At 40.9% G+C, this 22,211-nt stretch overlaps 1 protein-coding gene and 1 non-coding gene across 2 annotated transcripts; both read right to left on the bottom strand.

The window, feature by feature from the left end:
- Window positions 1–122: 122 nt before the first annotated feature.
- Window positions 123–22,185, bottom strand: PDIA3 (protein disulfide isomerase family A member 3). The gene is made up of 13 exons (XM_070358836.1): window positions 21,879–22,185; window positions 16,095–16,173; window positions 14,168–14,285; window positions 8,898–9,005; window positions 7,273–7,402; window positions 4,177–4,293; window positions 3,899–4,024; window positions 3,228–3,410; window positions 2,279–2,387; window positions 1,626–1,754; window positions 1,016–1,095; window positions 610–667; window positions 123–395 (listed from the first exon to the last, which is right to left on the bottom strand). Exons 1-13 carry the CDS (start codon window positions 22,043–22,045, stop codon window positions 333–335), a joined length of 1,467 nt encoding a protein of 488 aa, XP_070214937.1. The 5' UTR covers window positions 22,046–22,185; the 3' UTR covers window positions 123–332.
- Window positions 15,267–15,373, bottom strand: LOC138984537 (U6 spliceosomal RNA). Its single transcript, XR_011461823.1, has one exon. It is a non-coding gene; the product is annotated as a U6 spliceosomal RNA (small nuclear RNA).
- Window positions 22,186–22,211: the final 26 nt, after the last annotated feature.

The following is a 22,211-nucleotide window of genomic DNA, read 5'->3' as shown; positions in this document are numbered from 1 at the left end:
AGAAAATAACCCCCCAACTCAATTCCCCCCACCCCCACAACATTCCCCTCAACACAAATAATTTTTCCCAAAACCACAAACATAAACTGGTTCTGGTATTTTCATAAACAGTGCAGCTAAGAAACAGTTTAGAGAAAATTTAACAGGACTCAGATTATAACCATTCTGCCCTCTCAGCCCTGAGAGGCAGTAATTCCATACGGGTCCCAGTCCTCCCCATTGGTTTTCCCATCTCTGGTGGAAAAGTCCTTTGACAAAGTGATATGATGTTTGGCTGCTGCTTTAGAGATCCTCTTGTGCCTTCTTCTTCTTCTTGGGTTTTTCTTCTTGAATTACAGGGGGTTTGTAGCCTCTCGCTTTAGATAGCTAATAAAATCACTTAATTCACGGCCACCCTGAAAACAGAAAGATAACTCTGAAAATTTAACCTTTTAAAAAACTGTGGATTTTCTCCCCCCTCAATAGGAAGCCTTTTGTATTTTAAAAAGCACATTAGCAACCACATATATTGACCATGAGAGTTGAGTTTCTACTTATATAAACTCAGTTAAAGAACTGGATCTGTATGTGTGTGTCTGTATTTGTGGGGAGATAAGACAATGCACTTACTTCATATTTCTTTGGATTTTGCTTCTTGTTGGCTGGAGAGAAGTAGATGGTAGGAAAACTGGGAAAAGAAAGAGTTGATGAAATTTCAGAGTAACTCTAATGTACACTTCCCTAATAACTGTTTCTAGGAATAACTTTTCTTCATGATTTCTAATCTGACCAGATACTATTGTCCATCAGTGACGAGGTTACATCCTATTAGAACACAGGAATATGAGAGCTCACAGGTCTGGGGCAGTCATGAGGGCCCATGCTGCACAAACTCTAAGCCAGGAAGGCACTGGTGGTTCTGTGTTCAACTGGAATATGAGGACTCTCCAAACCATGCCCAATACACACATGGTTTACAAGCTCATTTTTTCCTATCAATTGCCTAGACACTTTTACCAGCTTTTAATCTACTTACCCTCTGACTTCATATGGAGAAGGCACATCGTTGGCTGTAGCATCCATCTTGGCTATGACAATATTTGGATCTTTTCTGAGCTGTTAATAAAAAGGTTAGGTCTTTAAGTTTCAAGTTTTCAGTGACAGAGGGACACAGTCAATTTAGGACTTAAAACCATTAACAGCTGGATAGGTTTTGCTGCTGAGATGGAAAGAGTAGTGATACTTTCACAAGTATCAAACTTCCCATAAACTTCCCTTTTCGCTCTTGGTTCCTACATATTAAGACTATATACAGACACCTGCAAAATTACCTGGCCTAAGGAAGACATCAGCTAAGACAAGTGATTTAAGATGGAGGAATATAACGAATTCATATAAGCCATTACCAAATTCAGAAGCCAAAGTACTTTTAATCATAATCTAGATTGAGTCTGAGGAGTGGAAAGTTAAAGCAGGTATCTAAGGCACTGAGTAGGCTCAGAACGCAGTCAGGAGACAGCACATAGGAGACAGCTGAAAGAAAATCCACCAGTGCCTAAGTTGTGAACTAATTAGGGTGACTATTAATCAACAGCCAATGCTAACTTCCAACTCAAATTCAACTGTATAATATACTTCACACTTACCTTCTCTCCCAGTTCTTTATACTTAGGCTCCAGATTCTTACAGTGACCACACCAAGGAGCATAAAACTCAATCAGCACATCTTTATTTTCATTATTCACTATTTCATCAAAATTCTCTGCTACCACTACCTGGAAAACACAGAAGATTCTCTAGTTGGTAAGGCCAGTTGAATACATTCATGAGCTGTATTTGTTTCTGGACTCAATCCCTCTCAAATTGGTTGTGTTGCCACTCAAAGTACATTACTGAAACCCAACTTGCACTTACAGGCTTTATTAAGATGTTACCATTTCCCCAGAAAGCAACTCACTCCCATGTCTGTCACCTATCAGACTAAGTTCAAGAAATCACAGGGAACAAGTGCTACCCAACTCTTCCTTAAAATAATCTTACAGCAACAATGTTAAAACTACTCTCAGGGGTTAGCTTGTTCTGTCCCAAAAAGTCACCGAGCCCTAATACAAATATCATAAAATTCCCCTATTAAGCATTATGAGCTCTGCCAATGCTTAATTTATGATGAGAGACGTAAGGACAAACCAAAACAGAACTCAACAGCCAACCTCATCTTCACTTAGACCCAGCATTTTGGGAATAAAAAAGTGAGGAGAGGCAGCTGTGTAGGGGTTTGAGGACCCTGTGAACCCCTCACCTTTACAGGCCCATCATTGCTCTCAGGGATAGGCTCAGACTTCAGGTATCTCTTCAGGTTGCCGTCAAAGTAATCCTCCAGGAATCTCTCAAGAGCCTTGCCATCACGCCTGGTATTAGAAAGGCAAGGATGAGCTTGTGAACATACTCCTACCAATGAGAGAACTAAAGGCAGTTTTTTAGAATAGTTTCCACTTTAGCTTAATTGTTTCTGTTTTAGCTTAAGTTTCAACCCTAGGAAGTAACTGGAAGTTTAAAAAAAAAAAAAAAAAAGGGAGCCCTCATTTTTCAATATGCAGAACTACAGACTGAATAAGAAACCACCACCTTCTTGTATTTCTAGTGTGTTCTTTGTGGATTAGAAAGGTCAGAGAAAGAAGAACACATCGGTCCTTCTGGAAATTCAATTCTGCAAAAGAACCAGGTCTTACTTTGTTGCTCTGGAGAACAGTGCCTATTTATGGTATCTTGTTTTACTGGCTTCACTCACAGGAAAATTTTCTCTTGTTTTAATCTCCCGAAGTCTCAGAAGGTGATGGTCAAAACTGTCTGATTTTGTCTTAAGATGTCTCCAATTTCCTGAGTTTACTTTAGGCCAATGTGGTATTCCAAGAACAAAGACATTCTGTAGGGATGGGAGGGGACTGGTTTGGTCTGAAATTACATCAGTCTCAAAGAGGCTATCTAGTGTTCTCTATTTACTATATATAATGGCAGGGTGGAAATAGTCATGTAAGAATTCCAAGCTGCCATCTTTTTTGCTTTTCAAAATTTATTAAGAATCATGATCCTTAAAATATATCTATAACTAATTGAGAAAAATGACAGTCATGGGTCTTCACCTAGCTTCACATTCCAATGTTCTTCTTTATACATCCTCAGTAGTGTCTAAGGCTTTAACGGTGTCTTTGCAGAATCAAATCCCAAACCCACGCTAACTTGTAACTCACGAGAACTCCTCCTGCATGACAAACTTCTCTCCTTTTGCGGTTCTGACAGCAACAACAGGAATCTCTCCAGTAGTGCTTTCCAAGCCAAAATCTGAAAGTTCATGGCTAAAGGTTTTACGGCTAGCTACAGCAAAATGGAGTTTCTTCCCAGCATCCAGGAATTTCTTTGCCACCATCATTACTCTGTGGGAAACAAGGGAGATTTATGCGAAGAGTACACCAGGATGGTAAATCACTTCTGAAACCAAGAAGCAAGAAAGTAGAAAGCAACATTTAAGAGTCCCTGCAGCCCTCTGGAATCAGTGTGAACTTGTATTCTTGTGCACTGACATAGGATTATGGTGCACTCTGATGTCCTACTGAACTTCACTGCCAAACTAGTGGTATTCAAGCAAACAGTCCATTCCCACTGAATGCTGCCATATTATATAATATAAAATACTGCAGGCATTAATAACTAATCCAGAATGAAAATCTCTAAGGATCAAGTGCACTGAGGGTCTCAATGGGCAACAAGGCACAATGTGTTAAAGGACATTATGCCCGATAGTTTTTGGAAATAATTTGTCCTTATAGCTTCAAATGATCACACATGGTAAAAGGATAGTTAGAAGAAACTGTTTATGTACTGTGTAAATTTGTCTACAAAGGGGAAAAATTATTCTTATTACCTGTTTCTCCAGTAGTTGGAACCTTTAGCATTCTTTTCATAGTCCACATCATAGTAAGCGATGAGTAAATCCTTGCCCTGTAGTAAATCTTTATTGTCTTCTGTCATGTGAGGGCAGATACCAAAACTGAAATGACAGAATCCATCATCAAATTTGGCAGGTTTTTATCTATATTATGAAATTAACATTAAGTAACTGATAGTATGCTTAATAACCAAGATTAAAAAAAACTAAAATGAAGCCAAGAAAGGCCAAAAAAAGTATAAAGATGTACTCACATGTTTTCCTGAATAAATCTTTTAATCTTCCCACTGGTCATTTTCTGTTCTGTATATGCCACAGTCTTGTCTTCAAACTTGTTCGTCAGATGGGAAGGACGAAACAAGGTGATACCCCTTAAAAAAAAAATTTAGTAGGTAGACAGCAGAAGAACTATCTCCCACCTTTTATTATTTAAAGCTCAAACTATCTACAACATGATCCTCTCATCAACGCTAAGGAGCTTACCACTTTAATCTCAAATGCAAAAATTGGTTTTAATAAACCTAGGTTGGAAAGTTAGGAGACCTTAGTTCTAATTCTTGTTCTACCAACTAACTTCAAAGATTTTGGGCCAGCTATCAGTTTAATTCTTCAGCGCTTCAGCTTTTACATCAGTACAAAAGGGGGTTAGAGTAGACAATTTCCAAACCTTTAAAAACAACAGAAAAAAGTACCCAACTTACCCCAAAGCCCTAATATGTACAAATATGAGAAAGTAGAACTTGCTCTTATTGGAAGGTACCTTGCCCTGACACTCTCCTTGAAAATTCAACTCTCCCATACAGTAAGAAAATTACTTCAATAGAGAAAATATAGATAAGATCCCTTCCAGTTATAGAAATTCTATAGGTATAATTCTATATGATTATAGATAATGTTAAGGTTGAATTCATTAGAAATTTTTTGGTTCTAGATTTTTCTATCCCAGTAAATCCAGTTCACATAATTTTCCCTTGCTGGTAATACTTTGCCTCTCTCCCTAAGCCAAGTTTTCCTCATTCCACTGAACATTTGAAGGAAATTCCTTTTTACTTTCTAGCCTTTTATTCAGATAACACTGAACCCCAATTTGGTTCTGAGTCACAGATTTGTATCTAATACAAACATTCCCAGAAAATATCACTGTTCTAACCATTAATATCTTGCCTCTTGCTTTTGCTTCTCCTTCAATTCATTCCTCCTCTCCATACTACACACACCCATATATAGTTAGATCACTTGTTTTGGGCTAGGTGTCAGCACCTTTAAGTCCTTATAGCCCCCTCTCAACTCTTCCAACATTAACTATGAACTTTATGTCAATTTTAAAACACAGGTATTTTCATAGCATACAGGGAAACTACATAGTGAAAAAGGACCTAATACAAACATGCTGGCAACCAAGAATCTAAATCTAAGACTTTTACTTTTTAAAGCAGTGTTGGCCTCTTGATGAGAGAGGAGAGTGAAAAAGTTGGCTTAAAGCTCAACATTCAGAAAACTAAGATCATGGCATCTGGTCCCATCACTTCATGGGAAATAGATGGGGAAACAGTGGAAACAGTGGAAGACTTTATTTTTCTGGCTCCAACATCACTGCAGATGGTGACTGCAGCCATGAAATCAAAAGACACTTACTCCTTGGAAGGAAAGTTGTGACCAAACTAAACAGCATATTCAAAAGCAGAGACATTACTTTGCCAACAAAGGTCCGTCTAGTCAAGACTATGGTTTTTCCAGTGGTCATGTATGGATATGAGAGTTGGACTGTGAAGAAAGCTGAGCGCCGAAGAATTGATGCTTTTGAACTGTGGTGTTGGAGAAGACGCTTGAGAGTCCCTTGGACTGCAAGGAGATCCAACCAGTCCATTCTAAAGGAGATCAGTCCTGGGTGTTCTTTGGAAGGACAGATGCTAAAGCTGAAGCCCCAATACTTTGGCCACCTCATGTGAAGAGTTGACTCATTGGAAAAGACTCTGATGCTGGGAGGGATTGGGGGTAGGAGGAGAAGGGGACGACAGAGGATGAGATGGCTGGATGGCATCACCGACTCGATGGACATGAGTTTGGGTGAACTCCGCGAATTGGTGATAGACAGGGAGGCCTGGCGTGCTGCAATTCACGGGGTTGCAAAGAGTCGGACACGACTGAGCGACTGAACTGACTGACTGACCAAGTTTCAGAGCAGCTGCTGTCAAAAAATTGAAATCAGTTCCAGATATGATCTTTAATGATGATATGGCATTGGGATACACATGAAGGCCTTAGGACACCCTTCTCATAAGGTCTTCTAAATAAGACTTCTGATCAGAGGCTGATTGCCACCTTTAATGGCAAGTGTGAGAGGCGGACACAGTGAACAAATCTAAGGTTAACAAGCTGATATGTGGTGTGCTTAATGAGCATAGAGCCTCATGGCAAAGCCCAACAACTTTGCAGCCAGATCGTCTAGCAGCAAAGGTTCTACCCTAGTTCCGCCACGTATAGCGTGTAAAGCTTAACCTCCTTGTGTGCCACCCTTAGACTCTCTTGACTGCTTTGCCATCCCTCCCCTTTCAAACGTCCACTATATGAGTGCCAGGGACTTTTCCTCTCAAACACAAAATTCATCACATTACTCTCTAGCTCAAAGTCTTTCAATGGCTCTCAAGTGTCTAAAAGATAAAATCTACATTTTTCTGTATGGCACTTAGGTCTTCTCTAATTTGGTCTCTGCTGACCTCTCCAACCTTACCTTTCACGATGACCTCATCTATGAACAATACTTCAGCAGTAATACAGGTTCCAACACACCTAGGTTATTTCACATCTCGAGGCCTTCCCTCCTGCTGCTCTACATGGAATAATCTTTATCCCCCACCATAACCTGCCAGAAAAATTTATCTTTCAAGATACACCTCAAGAGTGAGTTTCTCTATGATTTTTTTCCCCCTGATACTACTCCTGATCCCTCCTATGTACTTCTGGTACTCTGCCTAATTTCTATCACAATACCTGTAATGCTCACTGACACTTGTATTTTTAAATATATTTACTATCTCCTGCTACTAGATGCCCCTCAAGGGCAGCAACAGTTTCCAGAACTTAGCCTACTGCCTAATATGTGCTCAATAAAGCTTTTGGAAAAACTAGGCTTAAAAACCACCAGTTCAGTCCAGTCCAGTGGTTAGGATTCCACCTTCCAATGCAGGGGGCTGGATTTGATCCCTGATTGGGAAACTAAGATCCCATATGCCATGAAGCATGGCCAAAAGATTAAAAAATAATCTTAAAAAAATAAAAACAACACCAGTTCACACAATAGTACTTGGTCAAGGTGTATATCTACAAGGGCATTCAACTCAGTTACTTACTCTCCATCGTCATCGTATTTGTTCACCAGAGATTCAACATTGGTGTGTGCAAACCGGTAGTTATCCCTCAAGTTGCTGGCTGCTTTTAGAAACTCAGAGTGAGCTTCACTGAATAAATCCTTGAAAAAACCTATACAGAAAACGTCAAACACAAGGAAGAAACAGTAAGTGCTGAGACATATTCAAAACTTTAAAACTCCTCTATTCTTCAAAGCCTTTATTATGGATAAGCAAAGCAAGATAGGAAGGATCAGTTCTGCTTTGCCATGACTACTGAGGATATTCAACAAAATATTTAGGAGAACTATTCTTTCTCTACCCTTAAAAAAAAACGTTCTTGAGGAAGCTGAGGGAGATAATTTGTCAGGGTTCAAGTCTTAATTCTAGATTTTCACAGTTGAAAATTTTGAGCATACTGCTTAACTCCTTAGCGCTTCGGGGACTATTTTAGGTGTCAGAGGAGTAAATAAGGCAGTATGTCAAAATACAATGTAAATTAATTCACCATATTTTTTCTATGTCTTATATCTTTAGAACTTCAAATCTAGTAAAGTGTTTATTAAATGTCAACTTATGGTTTAACTCCTTGTAAAAAATACAGACTCAGGGCTTCCCAGGTGGCAAAGAGGTAAAGAATCCACATACAATGCAGGGGACATGGGTTCGATCCTTAGGCTAGGAAGCTCCCACGTGCCGCAGAGCAGCTAGGCCTGCACACCACAATTACTGAGCCTAGATTTTGGAGCCCGAGAACTGTAACTACTAAAGCTCAAGTGCCCTAGACCCCATGCTCTGCAGCAAGAGAAGACACTGCAATGAGAAGTCCTTGCGCCGTAACCAGAGAGTAGCCCCTGCAACTAGAGGAAAAACTAGAGAAAAGTCTGCATAGCAACAAAGACGGAGAACAGCCTAAAAAAATAAAACACATACACAGAATGAATAAAATCTGGATAAGAAGTGACTTTTGGTCAAACTTAAATGATAAACCATCCTCTACTGCCAGAAAATCAGTTTTATTACAATAACGAGGAGATTAAGAGAAGCACAAGACTGTATGTTTAAATTTAAGTCAAATGTATTATACAACACATTTAAAACAAAACAAAGAACACTCAAGATGTAGAATGTGTTTAACTGGTTCAAGTTATTTTAAAAATAATAAGATATGATAACATCTGAAAAAGCAAAGATTGCTGTAAAAATACACACAAAGCCACACAAAGCCAGCAATTCAATCTTAAATTGTAAATTCTTCTACAACTGTGAAGTAGCAGCTACAGAGGTTTATCATTTATCTATACCCTCACCCTTTAAAACCCCATTTTCAGTCTTATATTATTATTTGAGTTAAATCTCAGGAGTTTAAGAAGCAACAGGAAAAACTAAAGCTATTCCTCTTTTAGTTCTTTGACTAAATCCTTACATCTGTAAGAATACCAAGCCACTCAAATAAAACCACTTTCCCCCCATATTACATTAATAGTAATGCTGACCTAGTTTTGCCAGTTGTCTTTTAACTGCCCACAAGGCTTCCTAAACAGTTTTAACTTGATTGTTTACTCAGACTTAGAGGACTTTTGAAACCATGTTGACGATTTTGTGGCACAATCAAACTTGCTACTTACCCACCACAGAAGCATCTTTATCGCTAATGAACTTTTCAAATTCTTCCTCAGACTTGAGAGGAACTGAAGCTGGTCCAGCCTGTTTCTTCAGGTGGCTGACAATTCCATCTTAAAAGACAAAAGATGATAGCAACCCAAATTTATAATTTTTGAAAAGTAACCAACCATTCACATGATTTAAAGTTCGAAAAGTTACAAAACATACACAATTACGTTTTCTTCCGTCCCTAGTTACCCAGTCTCCTCCCCACAGGATAAAACATCAGTTTCTTATATATCCCTCCAGACATGCTTTCTTTGCTCCTCTAAAGGCAGCATACATGTACACTGTTCTGTATTTTGTTTTTGCCATTTAACACAATTTAGAGATAATTACGTCAATAAACATAAAGAGTTATCTCAATCTTCTTTATTGCCACATAGTATTTCACTGTATGGATGTAACATAATTTATTTAACCAGCCACAGTTGATGAACATTTGTTTCCAATTTCTTGCTGCTATGATACTGCCATAAACAACCTTGTACTAATGTCCTTCTACACATGATTGAGTGTATCTATAGGGTAACTTCCTAAAAGTGGATTCACTGGGTCAAAAAGAGGACATGCATTTATAACTGTTTAACTGGCTCCCAAATAGACAGTACTTATTTATATCCCTACCAGTCATGTAGTGAAGTGTTTACAACATAAACGATGCCCTTGTGCACGCTGCTCTCTGCCTCAGTCTTTCAGATAACCACCTGGCTTCCTTCCTCACTTCCTCCTCCTTTAGGTCTTCACTCAAAATGTCATCTTCTGGTGGTAGAGTAGGTGAGAATCCACCTGCCAATGCAGGGGACAAGGGTTTGGTTCCTTGTCGGGGGAAGATCCCACATGCTGAGGAGCAAGTAAGCCCAAGCACCACAACTACTAAAGCCTGCATGCTTGAGGGCCAAGAGCCGCAGCTACTGAGCCCCTGTGCGTAGGGCCCCGCGCTCACGCACCGAGAAGCCCGTGCGCCACAGCTAGAGAGGCACCCCAGCACTAGGTAGAAAAAGCCTGTGTGCAGCAACCAGAAGGCAAAGGAATACATTCTAAAAATAGGTACATTGAATCAGGTAACAATTCTCGGGCCTGCAAAGGGACAGTAATTACTATCAGATCAGATCAGATCAGTCGCTCAGTCGTGTCCAACTCTTTGCGACCCCATGAATCGCAGCACTCTAGGCCTCCCTGTCCATCACCAACTCCCGGAGTTCACTCAGACTCACGTCCATCAAGTCAGTGATGCCATCCAGCCATCTCATCCTCTGTCGTCCCCTTCTCCTCCTGCCCCCAATCCCTCCCAGCATCAGAGTCTTTTCCAATGAGTCAACTCTTCGCATGAGGTGGCCAAAGTACTGGAGTTTCAGCTTTAGCATCATTCCTTCCAAAGAAATCCCAGGGCTGATCTCTTTCAGGATGGACTGGTTGGATCTCCTTGCAGTCCAAGGGACTCTCAAGCGTCTTCTCCAACACCACAGTTCAAAAGCATCAATTCTTTGGCGCTCAGCCTTCTTCACAGTCCAACTCTCACATCCATACATGACCACAGGAAAAACCATAGCCTTGACCAGACGAACCTTTGTTGGCAAAGTAATGTCTCTGCTTTTGAATATGCTATCTAGGTTGGTCATAACTTTCCTTCCAAGGAGTAAGCGTCTTTTAATTTCATGGCTGCAGTCACCATCTGCAGTGATTTTGGAGCCAGAAAAATGAAGTCTGACACTGTTTCCACTGTTTCCCCATCTATTTCCCATGAAGTGATGGGACCACATGCCATGATCTTAGTTTTCTGAATGTTGAGCTTTAAGCCAACTTTTTCACTCTCCTCTTTCACTTTCATCAAGAGGCTTTTGAGTTCCTCTTCACTTTCTGTCATAAGGGTGGTGTCATCTGCATATCTGAGGTTATTGATATTTCTCCTGGCAATCTTGATTCCAGCTTGTGCTTCTTCCAGCCCAGCATTTCTCATGATGTACTCTACATATAAGTTAAATAAGCAGGGTGACAATATACAGCCTTGACGTACTCCTTTTCCTATTTGGAACCAGTCTGTTGTTCCATGTCCAGTTCTAACTGTTGCTTCCTGACCTGCATACAGATTTCTCAAGAGGCAGGTCAGATGGTCTGGTATTCCTATCTCTTTCACAATTTCCACAGTTTATTGTGATCCACACAGTCAAAGGCTTTGGCATAGTCAAGAAAGCAGAAATAGATGTTTTTCTGGAACTCTGTTGCTTTTTCCATGATCCAGCAGATGTTGGCAATTTGATCTCTGGTTCCTTTGCCTTTTCTAAAACCAGCTTGAATATCAGGAAGTTCACAGTTCACATATTGCTGAGCTTGGAGAATTTTGAGCATTACTTTACTAGCGTGTGAGATGAGTGCAATTGTGCGGTAGTTTGAGCATTCTTTGGCATTGCCTTTCTTTGGGATTGGAATGAAAACTGACCTTTTCCAGTCCTGTGGCCACTGCCGAGCTTTCCAAATTTGCTGGCATATCGAGAGCAGCACTTTCACAGCATCATCTTTCAGGATTTGAAATAGCTCAACTGGAATTCCATCACCTCCACTAGCTTTGTTCATAGTGATGCTTTCTAAGGCCCACTTGACTTCACATTCCAGGATGTCTGGCTCTAGGTCAGTGATCACACCATCGTGATTATCTGGGTCGTGAAGATCTTTTTTGTACAGTTCTTCTGTGTATTCTTGCCATCTCTTCTTAATATCTTCTGCTTCTGTTAGGTCCATACCATTTCTGTCCTTTATCGAGCTCATCTTTGCATGAAATGTTCCTTTGGTATCTCTGATTTTCTTGAAGAGACCCCTAGTCTTTCCCATTCTGTTGTTTTCCATTTCTTTGCATTGATCACTGAAGAAGGCTTTCTTATCTCTTCTTGCTATTCTTTGGAACTCTGCATTCAGATGTTTATATCTTTCCTTTTCTCCTTTGCTTTTCGCTTCTCTTCTTTTCACAGCTATTTGTAAGGCCTCTCCAGACAAAGAACTTTACCTCAGGGGTATGATGAAAAGTGTTACTTTTTTCCCTGAGTATTTACAATTCTCTGAGAGGTATAATGGGAGTGCTGAGCAACCACTTTATTACTGATCTCCTGGAGCTTACAATATAAGTAAATATCCAACTAAATCCCCAAATAAGCAAGCAATTTAAAATATCAGATAGTGGGACTTTCCTGGTAGCTCAGTGGGTAAGACTCCGGCTCCCAATGCAGGGAGTTTGATCCCTGGTTGGAGAACCAGATCCCGCATGCATCCTGCAACTCAAAAGTCCACGAGTTGCAACTAAGATCCAGCACAGCTAACAAATTAAACAAAGAATATTAAAATATATATATCAGATAGTAACCAGTGCTATGCAGAGAATGAAGAGGCTGTTAAGTATATGACTGGCTGGCTACCTTAGATTTGATAGTCTGGTAGAAAGAGAATTTGGTAGGGCATGGCATACTACCCAGTTTGTGGAATCTGAGTTCCCTGACCAGGGATTAAACCCAGGTCCCAGCAGCGAAAGCACCAGTGTACCACCAGGCAATTCCCTGGGAAGTGAAATTTACGCCAGGATCTGAATGACAAAAAGAGTCAAGCCATGCAAACATGGGGGAAGATCATCTCAGACTGTGAACACAACCAGGACAAAGGCCCTAAAGTCAAACAGTCTTGAGGTGACATTCGAGTTAGGCAGGGGCCATGTTATGTAGAGCTTTGTGTACAAGTAACAATCATACATGCTGAAAAAATTCCACGTCACCTAAAATGCCCGAACTGAGCAAACCTTCCTCTTAGCTGTTAAAATATGCCCAGTTAATTGTTAAGACTCAAGATCAAACTGTCCAAAATATATTTTCTCATCCATTATGGGCCCTACCAACAGGGCCAGACTATTTACCTCCCAAACCTCTCCTGTCATCCTTGCTAATTATACTCCAGCCACAAGGTCCTTCTGTCCTTTGAACACATCAAGCTCAGTGATGTCTTAGGGTCTTTTTGCACCTGTTTTCCCTCTGCCTGGAAAGCTCTGGTCCACATATTCTCATGGCTAGCTCCTTCCGAGCATTCACCTCAAAGGTTATGTCCCTAATCACCGTTATAATAATGTGGTACTCCCACCCCCAATCACTATCACATCATATAGTTTCATTTTTCTTTTTAATGCTCTTATAACTAACTGAATTTATCTTATCCATATAGATTATTGATGTGTATAACAACATAGCATACACACTTTTAAAATTGTGGTAAAATATACATAGTATAAAATCTGCCATTTTAACCATTTTAAAGTATATAGTTCTGTGGCATCAAGTACATTCACACCACTGTTCAACTAATCTCCAGACTGCAGAAATCAATTGCTTTCATCTTGCAAAACTGAAACTCTATTCATTATAAACAACTCCCCACCACTCTTGTGAAGCACATTCTACTCTGTCTCTAGGAAACTGACCACTCAAGGAATTTCGTACAAGTGGAATGACACAGTATGTGTCTTTTTGTGACTGGCGTATCTCACTTAGCATGTTTTCAAGGTTCACCCATGTCACAGCACATCAGAACTAACTTTTAAGACTGAATAATATTCCATTGTATTATATACAATTTTTATATAATTCTTCCAGACTCTGCTTTTAATTCTTTTAAGTATATACTCAGAAGTGGAACCGGTGGATCACACAGTAATTGTATTTTTATTTTTTTCAGAACCGCTGTGCTGTTTTCCATAGTGGCTGCATGCACTATTTTATGTCAAGTTCACACCAACATTGCACAAGAGTTCCAATTTCGCCACATCCTTGCCAACACTTGTTCTTTTCTTTTTTAGTAGTAGTTATCCTGATGGATGTGATGTGGTTATCTATGTATGTATATTTTTAAACCTGTGTGCTGCCTTCATTGCCCAGAATGTAAGCATCATAAGAGTGAGAACCATGGCTGCTTTATTCATCAATAAACTCTGGGCACCATACTATAGTATCTGTGCCAGAGTCAGTACTCAATAAATATTTGTCAAATAAAAAAATGCCTGGTAAACCTTATAAATCAACCTCAAGTATTTTCTATATTACTTACGTAATCTGTTTAGTTAGAGAAGTCTTTTGTCAAGTGTCCAAATTGACCTCTTAGATGAGGAATTTTTAAGTATGTTGTATAGAAAATGTCATTTCCACTACAAAGAACAGAGGACCCAAAGAGTTCCAGTTTCCAAAATGTAATTCAGGTTCCTTACCGGCAGTCCTAGGTCCATCATAGGCACCTGATTCTTCACCATCTCTAAATATCTTCAGGGTTGGATATCCACTCACTCCATACTTATTACAGGTGTTCGTGTTGGCAGTACAATCCACCTAAAGATGAAAATACATGAACCATTTATTATCCAAAAGTCTACTGCAGGCTTTTCCCACATTCCCAAAACACGAAGAGTGGTCAAATCAAAATATCAAGCAATTCATGACACACATCCCACAGACACTAGATTTTAAAGGCAGACTGGTGTTGGTCTAGCTACATCAGAACCACCTAACAGGAACTCTAAAATTTAGATTCCTGGGCCTCATATAAAATGCACAAATGACTATTGAAATTCTATTCTGGGAGTCTCTACTGTCTAAAGCAATTATTCCACCCTTTCCCCGTCCCTCAGAATATGTGAGAGATAAATCACTTAAATTAGTAATAATGGCTTACTTTGATAATGACTATCATCAATGGGATGTATGGATTGATATATCACCATCAGGTGGGGTATAATTTGATTTAGCAAGTCACAAATGGTTATTAGCAAAGGTACTGATATTTAAACAAGCTCCCTGAGCTAGTCTGAATCTGGGCTAAACTAAAACATGACAGATAGATCTAGTGAGACCTACCAGGAAGACGAAAAACAATTTTCCATCTATTTAGCCATTTCTTCCAAGCAAGGTAATGCAGCCAGCACTTTGCATGTATTTCCTCATTTAATCTACACAAGATTCTGAGGAATGATCTCAATGCCTTAACATAAACTGAAGTTCAGAAAAGTAATGTATCTCCAGTAACGTAGGCTACAGCTACATGAGGCAGGAACAAAGTCATGACAGAAACTCTTTTTCTTTTTAAAATTAATTTATTTTTTATTGAAAGATAATTGCTTTATAGAATTTTGCTGTTTTCTGTCAAACCTCAACATGAATCAGCCATAGGTATACATGTATCCCCTCCTTTTTGAAACTCCCTCCCATCTCCCTCCCCATCCCACCCCTCTAGATTGATACAGAGCCTATTTGAGTTTCCTGAGCCATACAGCAAATTCCTGTTGGTTATCCATTTTACATATGGTATTGTAAAAGAATATGGAACGCTTCATGAATCTGGGCGTCATCCTTACACAGGGGCCATGCTAATCTTCTCTGTATCGTTCCAATTTTAATATATGTACTGCCGAAGCAAGCACTGAACTCTTTTTCTATGGCAAGTTGCCATAGAACATCAGGATTAAAAGTGGCTTTCAGGAATTCCCCGATCGTCCAGCGGCTAAGCGTCCATGCTCCCAATACTGGGGGCCTGGGTTCGATCCCTTGTCAGGAACTAGATCCCACTTGCTGCAACTAAAACCCAGCGCAGCCAAAGTAATAAATTTAAAAAAAAAATCAGTTTTCAAAAACAGCCCTATACAGGTATGAATTATTTACTAGAGACTGGTAAGATATGAACTCTTAGACTGGAGCAACTAGGAGTTTGCGACACAACAATGACAAAATTCTGGAAGCATTACTTTGACTGTAAAAGCAAATACTAAGTTTACAGTTGACCAGTTACTCATTTAACATCCTCTTGTCATCTTCCTATTCCCATCACTGTGACTAGCGTATGGTAATTTAGGGAACTCATTTACTCAATGATAATTTTCCTCTAACCTTGTCTACTGTAATTTTACTTTCCACATTTGCCCCTTCTAATTTACCATATATCTTACTTTTTTATTACACCAGTATTTCCCAGTTTCACCACTTTTAATCTTTCAAAGCCATAATTAATAGTCAGTTGTGTATTTGCCCAGAACCTCCTTTTCTCTCTTCTTAGCAATTATGAACAAAGAAAATCAATGTTAATTGTTAACCACTTACTATTTAAAATACTTTGTTTCCTTTAATGAAGAATTTGCCTATACTCACCTTTGCTAATGGGACTATTCCTTTTAATCTGGTAGCTGCAGCTTCATACTCTGGGGCAAGCTTTTTGCAGTGTCCACACCTACGTAAATATATTAAAGAAAAAGCTTATATATCCTATAAGTTTGTTAATTTTGTTTCTCTAGGAAGGACTTCGAATTATACTACTACTTTTGACTAATAGCTGCTTCCAAAAGAAAACACATCATCTGAACAACATCCAGTACTGGTAAGGTTAATCAGATCCCTCAGAAGTAAAGGTACTATTATCTCAAGCCTGTGATCTACTCTATAGGACTGGCTCAGTCCAGAACAGCATCTATCTTCAATTAAAAGTGCAATGGGGGTGGGGGGATAAACTGGGAATCTGGAATTAACATATACACAATACTATATGGTAAACAAGGGCTTACCGTATAGCACAGGGAACTATATTCAGTATCTTGTAATAACCTATAATGGGAAAGAATCTAAAAGATGTACCTAAGAAGCAAGCCTGATTTTTATGGCTACACAGTTCACCTGACTATAACAGCTCATGAGGATAAAGCATTATGTCAATTAGAGTATTTTCCCAGAGGGCCATTATAACACCTGCTCCTCTGCCCAGAAGCCCTACCAATCCCTTAGGCACACTGTACATGCAATGTGGGGAGCAGTATATCAGCGCAGATCTAGCACCACTATATATCATCTCTTCAAAAACCAACAGGTTGCAGAGGGATCCCTTAGAGAAGGTGCGTAGTTCTTTGACCTCCCCACAGACAGCAAAAATAGAATCAGAAAACATAAGGAAGGAAACAAGGAAGAAATTTGAGCTGACATATTTCATAGTCAAAAGTCACACATTTAGTAATGGATGAATAAGTAACTCTGAAACACTTTGCCCCCCAAAACTTGTTTAAAACAAAATAAAGAATTTATATTCTTCAAGGTCCGTAGAAGTGCTACTCAAAAATAATCACTAGAAAGCTGACACAGAAAGAGAGTAATATTAAAAAAAACTATAACATGTTGCTTAGGGTCGCTGACGGAAAAGGCAATGGCAACCCACTCCAGTACTCTTGCCTGGAGAATCCCATGGAGGGAGGAGCCTGGAGGGCTGTAGTCCGTGGGGTTGCTAAGAGTCGGACATGACTGGGCGACTTTGCTTTCACTTTTCACTTTCATGCATTGGAGAAGGAAATGGCAACCCATTCCAGTGTTCCTGCCTGGAGAATCCCAGGGACGGGGGGAGCCTGGTGGGCTGCCATCTATGGGGTCGAACAGAGTCAGACACGACTGAAGTGACTTAGCAGCAGGGTCGCTGAATAATTGATGCTTTTGAACTGTGGTGTTGGAGAAGACTCTTGGAGAGTCCCTTTGACTGCAAGGAGATCAAACTAGTCAATTCTAAAGGACATCAACCCTGAATATTCATTGGAATGACTGAAGCTGAAGCTCCAATACTTTGACCACCTGATGAGAAGAACTGACTCACTGGAAAAGATCCTGATGCTGGGAAAGATTGAAGGCAGGAGAAGGGGACGACAGAGGATGAGATGGTTGGATGGCATCACCAAATCGATGGACATGAGTTTGAGGAAGCTCCGGGAAATTGGTGAAGGACAGGGAAGCCTGGCGTACTGCAGTCCATGGGGTTGCAAGGAATCAGACATGACTGAGTGACTGAACAGAACTAGGGTCACAGACATATTTACTAAAAGTATAGAAGAACCAAATGATAAAAAACAAATTCAGGACAAGGAAGTGTGTAACCTGGGGAAAGGGTACACAGGAAACTTCAACTGTCCTCGCTTTATTTTTCAGACTGGGCAGGTGGTGAATTAATGGTATTCCTTATACTGTATTTCACAGATGCACATTTTACTGCATTAGAACATCAGAAACTGGGATATGTCTTGCAATCACATCATGGTTTCAGTGGTAGCATTTCTCACTTTGTGAGACATAAAATATGGTATTATTATATCCTCTGTATTCCACAATATATTAAAAAAATTCATGCACATGCATTGTAACAAAAATACACAAATCCCAAATGATTATTAAAAATAACCAAATTAGCTGAGAAATCTAGGCTTCTGGGAACATAATACAGGGGTGCAAAGGTTAAAAATGAATGTGTGTTAAGGAACTGATCTGGGTCTTAAAGATTTAAGGCTTCATACAGGACAGGATAGGGTATTTTACAGAAGGGAATAGTAGAGCAAAAGTAAAATTACTAGTAAGAATGATTCATTCAAGAGAACTACGAAGGGCTTTTTTTTTTTTTAAGAGACAATGTGTTATACGTATTAAGAGATTTCTGTTGAATACATATGTAGTAATTGTCCAAAAAGAATGAGGCAACAGATTTATGAATAGTTTCACTTCAGCTACCTTTAAACATCTGAAGAGAATAGTATAAAATAATTAGGCCAGACAAGTGGGTCTCATGGAGAAAGCAATGGCACCCCACTCCAGTACTCTTGCCTGGAAAATCCATGGATGGAGGAGCCTGGAAGGCTGCAGTCCATGGGGTCACTAAAAGTCAGACACGACTAAGTGACTTCACTTTCACTTTTTACTTTCATGCATTGGAGAAGGAAATGGCAACCCATACCAGTGTTCTTGCCTGGAGAATCCCAGGGATGGGGAAGCCCGGTGGGCTGCCGTCTATGGGGTCCCACAGAGTCAGACAAGATGGAAGCGACTTAGCAGCAGCAGTAGTAGCAGTGGGTCTCAACACAGATGCATATACAAAGTATCAATTAAGCATTAAAAAAAAAAACCCAAAACCCTGTGCTGAGGCACCACCCTGGGACTTACTGAATGATTCCTCTGGGAATCCAGGAGATAATCAGAGGGACTGGGCTGGGACTGAAAACCGCTGCCTTAAGCACTGCTGCTATCCACAATATCATCAAATACCCAAAGGAAGGACCTGTCTGACAAGTTCCAGTGGAGGAGACTGCCTCTTTAAAATTCATCAGGAATAGAATTTAGGTAGATTTTGAAGGTGATCATCAAGTTTTACCACTACTTCTTTCACCTACTACTGGATAATACTAAAACACAAATAATCCCATTCACCTTCAGGGATGCTACCTAGCAACTAATCCAGGTAGTTTAAATTAGGAATCCCAACATATATTCACCCAACAACCATTACTTCATGACTGCACTGTGCCATATGCTATTTTAGCTTTTGACAGAAGAAAAACTGATATAGTCCTCACCCTGTAGAAACATCAGTCTGGCAGGGGTGATAGTATTATTAGATCCTAATAGAGGGAGCAACCAGTTAGTGGTCCAGAGAAGTAAGACATTAACTACTGAGCTAAATCCTATTGAAAAGACCAAATTGGGGAGGGAGAGGAGGAGGGAATTCCAAGGAAAGAAATCAGTATGTGTAAGAAAAATATTAACTATTCCACTTTATACTATCCACATAGTCTTCTTCTATAAAAACAGTATCAAGTATCATTAATTAATACTACTGCCCCAGAGGACAGGGCACAAACCTACAACACACGCAGATGCTGAAGACTTAAAACTTCACACTGACCAGTAATTTTCAAAAATTATCACATTTAAATAGTTCTATTTATTCCCACAGAAATTCAGATACTCCCATTCTTCCAAATTACATAGATGATGACTCCATAATGGAAATATTAGGCTACAGAATCAGCTGCAAAGATATCTGTCACTTTCACTTGTAAAACGAAAGTGGAAACAATACCCTAAGACAAATGAGAAAAACAACTTGCTCAAAACAGGTCCATTTTACTCTTAACAAGGATTCTTTAACTGTTCCTATCTCACATGTAACAAGAGTACAAAGGAATAATAGCAGCTGGAAAATATTTTCAGCTAAAATATTAATAAATAGCTGAATGTGAAGAAATAAGGACATCATCAACAGGTAACTTCCTTGATTCCAAATTACTCATTCAGCAAACTGATCCTTCCTGCAGGCATTACAGAGGATGACTCTTTACCTTCCAGACCAGTTAAAAGGTGACACCACAGCAGAGGTCCACCCAACTTTAGGGACAGTTAGCGTACAATGGGCTGTGCAGTTCTTAGGGAAGCACGTGCAACAATTTAAAGCAGCATGTGCATGCGTGCTGAGGCTCTTCAGTCATGTCCCACTCTGTGCAACCCCATGGACTACAGTCCGCCAGGCTCCTCTGTCCAAGGGATTCTCCAGGCAAGAATACTGGAGTGGGTTGCCATGCCCTCTTCCAGGGAATCTTCCTGACCCAAGGACTGAACCAGAGTCTCTTGTATCTCCTGCATTGGCAGGCCGGTTCTTTACCACTAGCGCCCCCAGGGAAGCCCTTAAAGTACCAGAGAACACCTCAATTGTAAAAATAAAAATCTTCTTTAAACTAACAGTCTGATAGCCCACAATTCTCCAGCAATTCACTTCATATTGACCCCTCTAGTCACACAGGCACCTCCCAGTTTTGATACAGCTCCATACAGCCATTCTAATTACAGGAACACCCCCTCAAAGTCATTGTTATGTGATTGAGACCAGTTGTTTCTGAGAGAATGTGAATTCTAGAGATGTATAAGGACCACCTGTGATGTGTAACCAGTACTGCCAGTTAGTCGAGGGAACACCCTAGATGCAAAGTCTATCAGAAGTTGAAAATGTGTTGCTAAGCACACCCTTCTGGTTCAGGTGGTCTTCATTACAGGATTTCTAGTGTACCCTCAAGTCGGCTGAGCCCCTGTAGAGTGAAGACCAGAGTTACTGACAGAAGTAAATGCAAGTTATCCACTAACTTTCTTTTACTTAGACTTCTGAATACAAATAGTTTTTAATTAAGGGTCACTGTAGCAGGAGAAAAATTAAGTACTGTAATTAGCATGGTTATACTGAGCCATCACCAGCGTTAAGATAATCATTGTTTGCTATGATAAATATCTTGGGGTTAAAAAAAAAAAAGCCAACATTCAAGTTTCCTGAGCCACAAATTCTATTTGCTCTCTCCCCACCCCCACCCCCAGTCAGCTGTATCCTAAGGAACTTACATCCTAGTTAAGTCACCCTTAAGTGGAGTATTTCTCCAACACTGCTTACTTTCTCATTGGGGTCTTCTTCGGCATTTTCCAGAAATCCTAATTGAAACTGACCATTTAGACAGCTTCTGGTGGAATTACTCTGTCCATCTACTCTTTCTAACTGAATTCTGCTGGTGCTGAGAAGCATCAGTTGAACGAAGAAAGTGTGCACCAGGCGATGGACAAAATAACTGCCTGCCTTAAGGAAGCACAAATGACCATTCTGCAGCCACTTGAGTGACCTTGGCTAGAAACCAACGGCTGCCTGGGGCAAGAAGAAAGGAAGTACCCTGGGGCGCAGGGCCTCTGCATTTGGTGAAACGTTAGGTTCCAATATAAGGCCTCGCGAAGCCTAGTCTGTAGAACGGAAAACAGTAGCACTGACTCACGCAGAAACTCTAAAGACACCATCGAAGCTGCGGGGGAGGGGGTGGTCAAACCCTCTGCAAATAGGAAGTGCCGCAAGAGCACCGAGGTAAGGATGTGGCCCTGCGCGAGAGGGGCCTTCGCTTTCTCCTTCTCGGCTCTCGCTTCCAGGAGGCTCAGCACCGACTTCTCCGCTCTCGGCGAGGCAGCTCGGGTCTCCGTGGGCGGAAAACCTGCCGGCCGCAGCCGGGCTCTCCGGAATGATGGAGGGCGCCGACGCTGCGTAGGCCCAACCGTTCCCGCGCCTTCGCCCCCTGCCCACCCGGCCGCCCCTCTCCCGCCCCGGCTGAGTGGCCTCACCAGGGGGCGAAGAACTCGACGAGCATGAGGCCAGAAGAGCCCGTGTCGGTGATGCGACTCTCGAAGTTGTCGTCCGTGAGTTCCAGCACATCGGAGGCAGCAGCGAGGCGGGCCGCGGCGAGGAGCAGCGCCAGGCCTGGGAACAGCGCTAGGCGGCGGAGGCGCATGGCGACGAGGTAAGGCGAGGGGGCGGCCAGGAGGGTCGGGGCTCGGTGGGGACTGCGGAGACCGGGCCGGCAACCACGTACCCTCAGCCTGCGATCGCGCGTCTGGCCCAGGCGGACCTGCACCCGGAGGTCCCAACCCCCCAGCCCGGCTCGGGCCGCAGTGTGG

Source organism: Bos mutus, chromosome 21 (genome assembly GCF_027580195.1).
Source record: "Bos mutus isolate GX-2022 chromosome 21, NWIPB_WYAK_1.1, whole genome shotgun sequence".
NCBI classification, from domain to species: domain Eukaryota; kingdom Metazoa; phylum Chordata; class Mammalia; order Artiodactyla; family Bovidae; genus Bos; species Bos mutus.
This window is presented reverse-complemented; position numbering and strand designations above follow the sequence as displayed.

Coding starts and splice junctions, on each gene's coding strand:
- PDIA3 (XM_070358836.1), bottom strand. CDS start 22,045: ATGCGCCTCCGCCGCCTAGCGCTGTTCCCAGGCCTGGCGCTGCTCCTC. Junction 7,403..8,897: donor TAAAGATGCTTCTGTGGTGG/GTAAGTAGCAAG, acceptor TTTTCTGTATAG/GTTTTTTCAAGGATTTATTC. Junction 2,388..3,227: donor GTCATGCAGGAGGAGTTCTC/GTGAGTTACAAG, acceptor TTCTAATACCAG/GCGTGATGGCAAGGCTCTTG.